This window comes from Falco rusticolus, chromosome 1 (genome assembly GCF_015220075.1).
Source record: "Falco rusticolus isolate bFalRus1 chromosome 1, bFalRus1.pri, whole genome shotgun sequence".
In the NCBI taxonomy this organism is placed as follows: domain Eukaryota; kingdom Metazoa; phylum Chordata; class Aves; order Falconiformes; family Falconidae; genus Falco; species Falco rusticolus.
The window spans coordinates 122,707,653-122,718,286 of record NC_051187.1 but is presented as its reverse complement, the minus strand read 5'-3'; the positions used below and the strand labels follow the sequence as shown (position 1 = coordinate 122,718,286).

The 10,634-nt window shown below is 46.7% G+C and overlaps 1 protein-coding gene across 4 annotated transcripts in view; it reads right to left on the bottom strand.

Moving 5' to 3' along the window:
* Positions 1-211: 211 nt before the first annotated feature.
* Positions 212-10,634, bottom strand: part of IRF2 (interferon regulatory factor 2) — a 43,211-nt gene continuing 32,788 nt past the window's right edge. For all 4 annotated transcript variants that reach the window (XM_037398927.1, XM_037398929.1, XM_037398928.1 and 1 more), the window contains 3 exons: positions 8,304-8,468; positions 2,996-3,042; positions 212-1,577 (listed from right to left, as the gene is read on the bottom strand). In XM_037398927.1, coding sequence (XP_037254824.1) covers positions 1,266-1,577; positions 2,996-3,042; positions 8,304-8,468 — 524 coding nt within the window. In that variant the 3' untranslated portion in view covers positions 212-1,265. The remainder of the gene's footprint in view (positions 1,578-2,995; positions 3,043-8,303; positions 8,469-10,634) is intronic.

Here is a 10,634-nt window from a genome sequence, read left to right as displayed (position 1 = left end):
CCTTCAAACCGTGGCTCCTCTTTCTGCCTGGAGCTACCCCAAGCACAGTGCCTCCATCCTGCTAGATGGAAGTTTCCTCCAGAAGTTTCCTCCAGAAACTGATAAGGCGGCTCACGCTAATTGCTCGCTCCGAGAGGTCACATTCACCTATCCAACCCATGCCACCTGGGGCTTCTGAAAGATTAAAAAAAAAGAGAGACAAGCAAGGGGATTATTAAAAATTTAACTATATACCATATTTATTATCAATCCACAGGATAATCTGATTGCTACATGAGCTCATAAAAGCTATTTCACCTTTACAAAATTAAAAAAAAAAAATGTGCCACAAGGATGTAATAACTGCTGATAACCAAGGACTGAATCTTAAAATTATAAATTTGCTGTAGAAAAGATTAAAAAAAATTATATTCACTTTAGAATTTTACTTTGAATAAAATATTCCCCTGTATAAAAAATAAAAAAGCTTGCTCTGGTTAGAATTAGAGTATTTTTCTTCTTCTTTTTTTAAATCTGGGAATTTGCATAATATCTCTGTAATAGGTTTCTTTTTTTTTTTTCCTATTGTACCACGCGGCATTCAAGCATAGCAGATTAGGAACAAACATGAGAAAAGCAGTCTTAAAATGTATGAAATCCACATGGGAAGTTTTAACTTCCTTTCCTTTCCTCTATTCTTTAAAGACACTTTAGCAAGAATAGCCTTGGAAAAGAATACAAGTGGGGAGGGACCTTCAATGTGCCATTAAGTAGAGCAAGGTAATAAAAGGCCTTTTGTAAGTGCTTTCTTAATAAGGTGCAGAAGCAGACTGCAACGTTGCTAGTACTGCACTATGTACAATATTCACAATAGATTTTTCTTTATTTAAAAATATTCCAGCTAGTTCACATTTTCTCTTCCATTCTGAGGCTTTCAGTTCCATCACAGCCTTGACAGCAAGCGCAGCAGCACCACTTCCCTTGTGGTCAGTTGGTCCTCTTCTGAAACACTGGAACCTGCGAGTGGGCCAAAGTTCTTGGGTTGTTTTCCTATGTAGCAACCTTGGAAATCCGCCTGGGTTCGGGTGTACATACTGACAGCTGGAGTCCTGAGTTAAAAACACTCCGGCGCTGGAGTCGGACACAGCAATGTTTTTTTTTTTTTTTATTGCCAAGGCTTTACCTTAGATTTGTCTCGTGTGCGTCAAGGGATGAACCTCTCCTAGAGAAACGTAAAATACAAACCCAAACAAAACAAAGCTAAAAAAAAACACACTGTCAAAGGCTTAGCAGCTCTTGACTCTTGACTGGGTGATGTCTGACGTTTTCTTGATGACGCTGGCCCGTGTCTCGCGGTCTGGCCGGCTGCTGCTTGTGGAGGCTGTGGACACTACTTGCGGCAGAGGGATGTCTGGGAAAGGGGGCCAGGAGCTATTGTAAGGCAGTGGGCAGCTTTCTTCTTTGATGGTGACTTGGAGGTCAGGCTTGTTGGCTACAAAAGTCGCCATGCTGGGAAGCATATGAGAAGTGTTCCTCATTCCCAGATTGCTGAGATACTGTTTGCCTTCAATGTTTTTCTTTTGCCAATGAAGTCGTCCCTAGAAAAGGTGGGGGGAAAAGGAGGGAAGTCTATATGAGCGAATGCGACTTTGCGAAGCACTCTGAGTAACGAGAGGAAGACAGAAGCACCCACAAATTCCACAGGAATTACCCTGCCTCCAAAAGCCTGAGCCTCTAGCTGCCGGCTTCGAATGTCTGCTCTCAGCCACTTCTCCCTTTCTAAAGTTACGTGCCTAAACCTTGGCGACTCTCCAGCACTCAAGAGGCTCTGCCCATTCTTCTGGTGCCAAATGAAGGCCTTATTCCCAGTACACTGGAGACAAATATGGACACAGACGACCAAGCACTCAAAGCTCCAAATGGAAGCGCCTCCTCCATTACCGGAGAGAGCATCCTCCCACCAACAGGCAGGCGCAGAGACCCAAGGCCTCCCGAACAGCACCATCCAAACTAACAACACACGTCAGGCTGCCAGGAGAACCACTGTCACTTGATGGCGGGGCCACCATCACAGGGAGAAGGTTCACCAAGGATAGATGAGCACCCAGTCCTTTCCCCACCATGCACGCCCCAATGGCATGTTCTGTCCAGGGAGGTTTGGGGGGTCATTATTGGCAACCTACATGCGGGCTCCACCCTAACCAAGGCACGAGACACAAAACCAAGAGGGTCTGCCATGCTGTTACACCACTGCACAACCTGCAGTTCTCCAAGGAGGAGGATTCAGAGGCCTTTCGGGGTGGGGGGGCACAGCAGACTTGAGATTTGCAAGAGGCCTTCTGGAAAAATGCAGCTGGAACACACAGCATCTGCCCTCAGTGAGCCTTCCCTGGCCTCTAAGTACTCACGGAGATCGGCAGGTCTGGTCATTTGATGGCAGCCCCAAAAGGCATGGCAAGTGCTGGTCTGGCATAGGTGCAGCTCACGAAATGTTCACGGGGTGGGTATTTTCTCCATGGACTCCTTTCACCCAGCAATACCCAACTGACTGCTTGGGAAAGTTTTTTGCCTCACATACCTCAAAGATTCAAGTTGTATTTCTATCACACATGTAAGCGTTTCCTCCAATTGTACGAATTCAGGTGCCATTTAAGGAAAACAAAGCAAGCGTGCTTTCAACCAAGATGAAATACTCACTACCCAGCAATGTCAATGCACAGTATTAACAAACTAGCTGGCACTGTTGATCCAGAACATCTTACAATGCAAATTAATCTCCTTGCAGTTTGGACAGGTGAGGAGGAAAGAACTTGTAGGGATATTCGGATATTCACTCTGCAACAATCATCCAAATGTCTCTCCCTTGAACCCTCCTGGTTTGTTTTTCTCCCCCAGCTATTATTAAAATGAATACTCCACTGGTAGACAGAGTTGCAAATGGAGAAGGGGGAAGAGTATCTCAGCACGTTGCTCTTCAGACCTTGCTCCAAAGCGTAAAAACCCAGCAAACACTTACCTCTGCATTTTCTTCATCACTTGGAACACTGTCGGTTGTTTCACTTTCTGTCAAACAAAACAAACAAAAGTGAAACTCGCGCTACTCAATCTACAGTAGCAAAATCCAGCTCAAAAGGCCTGATACACTACCAATAAGTGTTAAGTAAACAGAGTCAAGCCAAACCACCAGAAAACAATGAAGAAGCACGGACCCCCCACTGCAGCAACAGCAATCCGAGGGCTAGACAGCACAGCTGCACTGAACAACTGGGGTAAATTCACACGGTTATCACCGTTAACGTGGCTATGCCCTGGCAAAGACAGCAATGGAAAGGGAAGAGGCAGATCTGAGCTTCCTGGGCAGAGGGAACAGCCTCTTGCAAGCGGGGGATGCCCCCACTCCTTTGCCCTCTCTTGGCAGGTCCAGGCCTGGCAAAGGACAAAGTTCTGTCCAAATTCTTATTTTTTATTCTCCCTGCAAAACCAGCAACAACTCCACCGAAGAGGAGGTAAGTGTGTTTCTGTTTCAAGAACTGTTATCTCAGCCTGCTGCCTCAGGGGCTTGTTCTCACTTCTGGCACTTCATTACTGTTGTGATACTTTGCTCTCGTTTTGCTTTTGCCACTCATGCCCAGCCTCCACCCTAGCCTATTTCTCAACCCTTCACCCACCACTTGAGCAAGTAGAAACGCTACTACCTTCAGCCCCACCACCTCCCCCTGCCACATACAGCCTCCCTCACCCTCGTCACTTCAACCGGAGTGCAAACACAGGGCCACAGCTCCAACAGGATGGCCATCCTCCTGCAGCTGCATCACTCCCCTGCAGAAATCCAGAAGTTTTGCCTGTATTTTCAAGCCCACGTGGGTCTGGACACAGGTCTCCCGGTGTTCGAGGGTCAGGTTCCTGGCCCATGGGCTGGTTGAGAGTGCTGTGCCCCAGATACATCTGAGACAGGGCACAAACCCCTCTTTTCAGAACCAGTCTGCAGCGATGGCTGCTGCCTCTGGCACAGCCGCCCAGTGCACAGACCCTCATCCAGAAAAGCGGAGGCCTGGATTGCAGGTTCCCCTTCAGCTCATGGGGTTTTGAACCACTGTGTCCTGCTTCCTGGGAGGAAAACCCTAAGAGCATTTGGAAGAGGTCTTTCTCCAACCCCTCACCACCGGGGCTGTGCACATAGGACTCATCCATGCCCTAAGCCAAGGGGAACAAAGAAATTACAAGGTTGAAAGAATGATGTGATGAGTTACTGTAGCAGGCAAGGGAGCTCTCAAGTCCCATTCTCCACTCTCTGCTCTGTTACCCATTTTTTAGCCCATGCAGACTGCCTCGCACACACCCTGCACCCCTGTGACCATAAACCGTGATCCTGCCTTCACAGGGAGCAACCTCGTGCTGTGCACTGGACATAAGATGAGTGCTAAGGGTGCGTGGACTGTGCCTCATGGATCATGCTCCTGCACGTGTTCAGAGAGACTGGCAGCTCCTTGCCTTTCTTTCAAGGCTCAGCTAAGCATCAGGTCTAGGCAGAGCGCTGTAAACCAATGGTTTGAATTGCTCTCTCACACCCCAGGATCTAAACTGCACCCAAAGTTCTTCTGAAGCAAGGAAGCAGGTAGATGAGCTGCTCCAGACCACTACTTCCAAAGCCAGCAGCTCCCCTGCACCAGTCTGCCTCCGTGTGCAGTACGCAGAGGAGCAGTCTGAAACGTTAAATCTAACTGCAAAGCCCTGTGAAGTTAACACTCTGCAGGGCTTCCCATTCACCGGCCCAGGTAAAGAGAGATGCACCAACGTAATCAAGCTGGCTAATTAAGCCATACTTGCAAAGAGGAGAGGCAGAAATTAGTCTGTGCAAAGGAGAAATGGCCCTGGAGATAGAATCAATAGGAGGAATCCAGATAGAGACAAGAAACAGATATTCCTTGACATGAAGAAACATGTGGCAACAAAAAAAGAATGATGCAGCTGAAAAGGAATCCATCCTTGGTGTTTATACATAACAAAATGCTGAGCAAGAGATAGCACTATAGTTAGCAAAGCCAGGAAAGCTAGCCACTCAGGCATGGAAAGTTAGAGAGGTTATTTCAATCAAGAAGGTTATTTGAATCACTGTCAAACACAAGAGGAGGCTGACAACAGCCTTGGTACCGAAAAAAAAAAAAAAAAAAGGATTTCATAGATGTCAGTGGAAATATGAGAAAACTCACAAAGGCCACTCACATCATTTGCCTGAGTAACCTCAGAAAGGAACTAGAGGTGTTTTTGAAATAAAACAGATTTATGTAGGACAGCTGATACCTTCAGGCTACATTTTGTTTTTGTTACAGAAAAACTAAACTAACTGTTCCTGCACAGCTGCTACGGTCGTATTCTTTCCTGCCATTCAGTGAGTGGTAGCACCTGACAGAGCTGACAGCTCTACCCAGCAAACCCATGAGCACCGAGCCAGGGCTCCTGTGGTTCTCCCTGTACAGGCCTGCGTGGAGCAAGGCAAAGGCACGATTAGTCACAAGAATGTCCTACAAGTTTCAGGGTTCTAACAAAACACAGACCCCTGTCCTCACTCCTGCCTCAAGGGCAAATCCATGCTTTAAAAAAAAAAAAACCCACACAAAAAAACCCCAAAAAAAGAGGTTCATAGAACAATTTGGGCTAGAAGGAACCTCAGGAGGTCTACAGCCCAACCTCGTGCTCAAAGCCAGGCCAGCTACAGGACTTCATCAGGTTACTCAGGGTCTGAGTCAGGTCTTGAAAACATTTGAGGATGGAGACAGTGAAAGGTTTCTGGGCACCCTGCTCCACTGCCTGACTGTCCTTGTGGTGCAAAAGGTGACATGTTTTTCTTATATCCAGCTGGACCAAGTTCTCTTGTTTCAATTTGTGCCCACGGTTACCCATCCTCCTGCCACACACCACTGTGAAGAGCCTGGCTCTGCCTTCCCAGTAACATCCCTGCATGTAGGGGCAGGCTGCTGTAAGGTCCTCCAAACCATCTCTTCTCCAGGCTGAACAAGCCCCAGTCCCTCAGTATCTCCTCACAGAGTGAGACCTCCAGCCCTTGATCATCCTGGTAGCCCTTCCCTGCGCTTGGCTCCCATCTGTTTGCATCTTTCTTGGACTGAGGGAACTCAGAAGACTGGACCCAACACTCCAGAAGTAGTATAACTAGTGCTGAGAAGAGGGGGATAATCACCTCCCTAGACCTACTGGCCATGCTCCTGAAAGCCTTCTCTGCGCCCAGGGTGCTCTGCTGTCTCATGTTCAGCTGACTGCCCACCCACCTTTCTGCAGAGCTGCTCCCCGTCCCACCAGCCCCAGCTTCCAACGCTGCAAGGGGCTCCTCTTTCCCAGGCACAGGGCTTGGCATCTGTATTCGCCGAATTTTTTTTAAGGTTCCTGCTGGCCCATTCCTGCAGCCTCTCCAGGCGTCTCTGGACGGTGCCCTGCCCTCAAGCAGATCAGCTGGTGTCCCCCACCTCGTGTCACCTGTATACTTTGCGACCGCGGATTCCAAAACTTCTGCTCATTGGCACATTAAATAGGACTTGTCCCAGGACAGGCCCTTGCAGTACTCCACTTCTTGCTGACCTCTAGCTAAAGTAACCACGATCATCAAGAGCTTCCTTGGGATGCATTCAAAGGCCTGTCAGTGGCATGAAATCATCTCTGCGTCATCTGAGTTATGGACTAGCAGGTCCCGGTTTAAGTTAAGACAGGTGAAGGCCACCAGGATACTAAGACAACATAAGGGGGTAGCAGAAGTACTTCAGTCATGCCTTATTTCCTTATGCAGGCTTGTTGCACTGACTTTAAGGGAGGTAGCTCATGAATTGCTCGTGTCAGAGCGGTTCTCCCGTCACCAGACCACCCCTTTGTACTGTCCTAGCCCAAGCAACCACCATGACTTCCAGACCAAGACAGTGACTTTTGCTTGCATTCCAACAACTTAGATCCTGTAGCTGAGGCTGTAAAGAAAGCATCATTGTCATGTTCACATAGATGGGAAAAGTTTTGCAAGAAGCATTTGGAAAGAGGACCAATGTTTCAAAGGTCCCATCTCCCAGCTGCTAATAAGTTAAAGCACCCTCGTCCCCCTGCCTTATGCTTTGCAAAACCCTTCTAAATGCTTTGGCCGTTACAGACCAAACACGGTGGAAAGCATCATCGTTTATCAACATCTGTGAGACTAACGCTGGAGGCTATTCAAATGAACATCATGCTATTCACCCAGACCCAAAGATAAAATTTACTAAATACGTATTTTATAAAAACGTGTGTGTCTGGAAGTAATTTCAGTCTAATGAGTCAAAGACAAAACCATGTTTAAAATAATAAATTGCTTGGGGATCAACTAATACCTCAGTTTGCCTAAAAAGATGACATTTGTGTTTCTACCCAGTCTCCTGAGGCTTGCAAGTCAGCAACATGTTAAAAAAGGAAGGACAGGTTGGATCTGAAACTTTTTCTACTTTCAAATGTGGCTTTGCCCTGCTTCCTACAGAAATAAGGCTTACCTAGTTGCAGCGAGCATACAGTGTGCCCACATCTGCATTTGCGTCTTTTCTCCTTAACGACTTCTGACCATATTGTCAGACTTGAATATTCAAGGGATAAATGAGTGCAAAGACTCTTAACTTCCTACCAGTTTTACAAAAATAAGCGGCCAGAGAAAAAAGCGAAACCATTAGCACCCTGACTTGGGGAAAAGCTTGTTATCTCGCCCGTTCTGGATATCAGAGAATCCAGACGGAAGGCACACATTGGCAGCCAGATGTCTGCAGCTCTGCTGCTTGCAGGACCACTTGTTACCGGTTACTACATGGCTGTTCTCGTCTGCAGGCTATTTGTTAACTCCCCCAGGGCTCTCAGCTTCACGTCTGCATTCTATACCGTTAGTGCAGCCCCTGGCACTCCGTGCCCACTGTGCTAGGCACTGAGGAAACATAGCAGAGACCTTTTATCTTTACTAAGTCAGAGGGCAAGGACAACACACCGTGTTTCAGAGGTGTATTGTACCACTGAAAAAGCCCCTCCAACAAAAGATGAAAAGACTTCTCCGCGTTACATCTAAAGAGGTTCTTTTTCCACTAGTCACAGGCTAAAATCTGCGGCTTACATTTCCAGCCTCGGATCTGCCAAGTTGTTTCCCAAGGTGAAATGAATGGAGGACTGCAAGTTTTTGAGTTTCATTAAAAACGCAGAAGGCAGCCAAACAGTCATTTCTGGATCGTTGCCAGCTACCCTGTAAGAGTCCCCTTTCCCCCACTGCCTTCCAAACTTTCCCCAAAAAAATGAGTGTGAAGAAATGCCAGGATACTTACCTGCATAGGACGAGACAGGGGAGATCTGTAGGGGGTACAGCTGGCTCATGTTGAGGGGCTGCTCATCACTTTCTGTTGTCACCTCCACTACCTGGCAAACATCAGGCGGGTTGGCAACTATCACCTGCTCCTCGCTGCTGCCGTCAAGGTGCGGCTGTCCTACAACTTGGGGTTAGAAATAAAGAATGGATTACTCGTAACACCTCAAGCCCACTGGGTCTCTGAAAGCCTGTCCTTGGAGGCTGCTCCAGTACTATCTTGGCACTTTCTTCCATGCCCACCACCTGCTTTCAATGGGACTTCGAAAGGAAACCTGTGCAATTTATTTAGTTTCCATCACCTTCAGAGATGTTTTTTCCCCCACTTGTGATGACTGAAAATGCCCACCTCTCCCCTGGCTCTCACACGTAACATCCTTGAGCCCTCCTTGACACACCACCTGTCCAAAGGCTTTCCCAGGCAAGACTACGGCTACACTCCTCCTCCACCCAGAAACATGGTCTCACCAGGACATATGTACCACAGTGATCTCTCCTAACCTGGGAAAGCGTCCTCACCGAGCAAGCTACCAACATTCCCCAGCCTCTGGATGCTCTCATGTAAATTATGCACCAGAAGACCAGAACTGGCATGCAAAAATACGGCCACGTCATAAATATGGTCATGTAAAACATGGTGGGACTCTTGATGTATACATGACATGAATTTGTGAAAATTACTTCTCCAGTTAGACGTTTATTCTCACTGATCCTTGCAATGCCAGTGATGGTATGCTGAAAAACAAGAGTTGCACCTGTAGTCCGGAACTCCCGTGGTCTGTGACAGAAAGCTACAGTCTGGCTCGTTATTACCAGAGGGTTTTCCTATTCCCCCAGGTACGTGATATTTAATGCCAAAGGAACATTATTTATTTCTACAAAACGAAGGCACCATGGATGCTCTGCCAGTGTCCTGAAATGCTTTGCAGACATCTGTGCTACACAACACCCTTCTGAAACAGGGCAATAAAACGAGGTACCACGAAGCTACTGAGCAAAACAAAAGTATGGTGAAAGCCAGAATCTCACTTCTCGGAGCTGCTTTAGACAAATCCCTCTGTCCTGTACAACTCCCCGGTCGATCTCGGCAGTATGAACACATGACAACTGCATTAATCCAGCGTGAAGCTGAAAGCCACTAGCTAGATCAGAAGAGCACATGGGGTTAGAGCCATCTCAGAAGCATGGCTAACCTGAATCCACAGATGTCCAAGAGAAAGGGAAGGACTATAGATATTCTTTCACTGGAACATAAAGCTTCAAAAGGAACGATCTTCATACAGACAAATTCTGTACAAACGTGGGGCTGTGTTCTTAGAAATTCAGACAGCACATTTTCTAGACCCATCATGGGAAAAACATGTAGGCAATGAAACACAGTAGATCTTGAAATTCTTCTGTTAAGAGACTTAAGTACTCTGATTATTAATTTTTAAAAAAGCAAAAGATAGTATCTATTCCTGAACGAACGAAGATAAATATATATGAATGCACATGTATATACACACAATCCATTCCTGCCTTCTGTGTTCAGACAAGGCTAGAACAGGACTTTTTGAAAAAGAAAAGCGATGGGTTTTTCTCCCAGTTCCCTGCGTATCATTTTGCTTTGTGAAGTGCCAGGTAATCACTGGAAAATCCCCCAAACCTAGATGTGTATTTTATGAGACAATTCCCAGCATAAAGAAAATTACATACATACTGGATAGTTTGGGGTTTTTTTCTGAGTTGAATCACTACAATTACTACGATTTTGTTCCAGATATTTAACCTCCATTGTGTTTCACCTTTCCTGGTTGTGAAACAACCAACTTTTTACTGAGTGGAGTACGGGAGGCAAGAGCACACGCACACAGAGTTAATTTTTATCTGGGAGAAACCAACATTGTGCAACCTTGTCAGTGTATGAGCAGGCCATCTGCACTGTTTTATCTTTCTCCTCAATACCTGATGAATTCTTACCCACCCCTGAGAGAGAACTTGCACAGCAAAAATTACTGCTCTCTTGGGCAAGATGCCACAAGTTCCCGTGAGCTGCATGTATGTCAGAAACACTGCAGGTGCTGTCTGTCTTTCAACCGCTCCAGCTGACTTCCCTCCTTTCTGCAGAGCAGATCTATTTCGCCCTTTTCCCCCTGTTTACATTAAAATCCTGCTTGCAGTCCTAAATAAGGATTTCTCTTTCCAGTCTGGATAAGCAGCACGCTTCACGAGCCATTAATTAAACACCACTGGATGAAGTTACCCACCCAAGCCTTGCTGTCCTACCTCTGAAAATGGGTTCTGAGTCCAC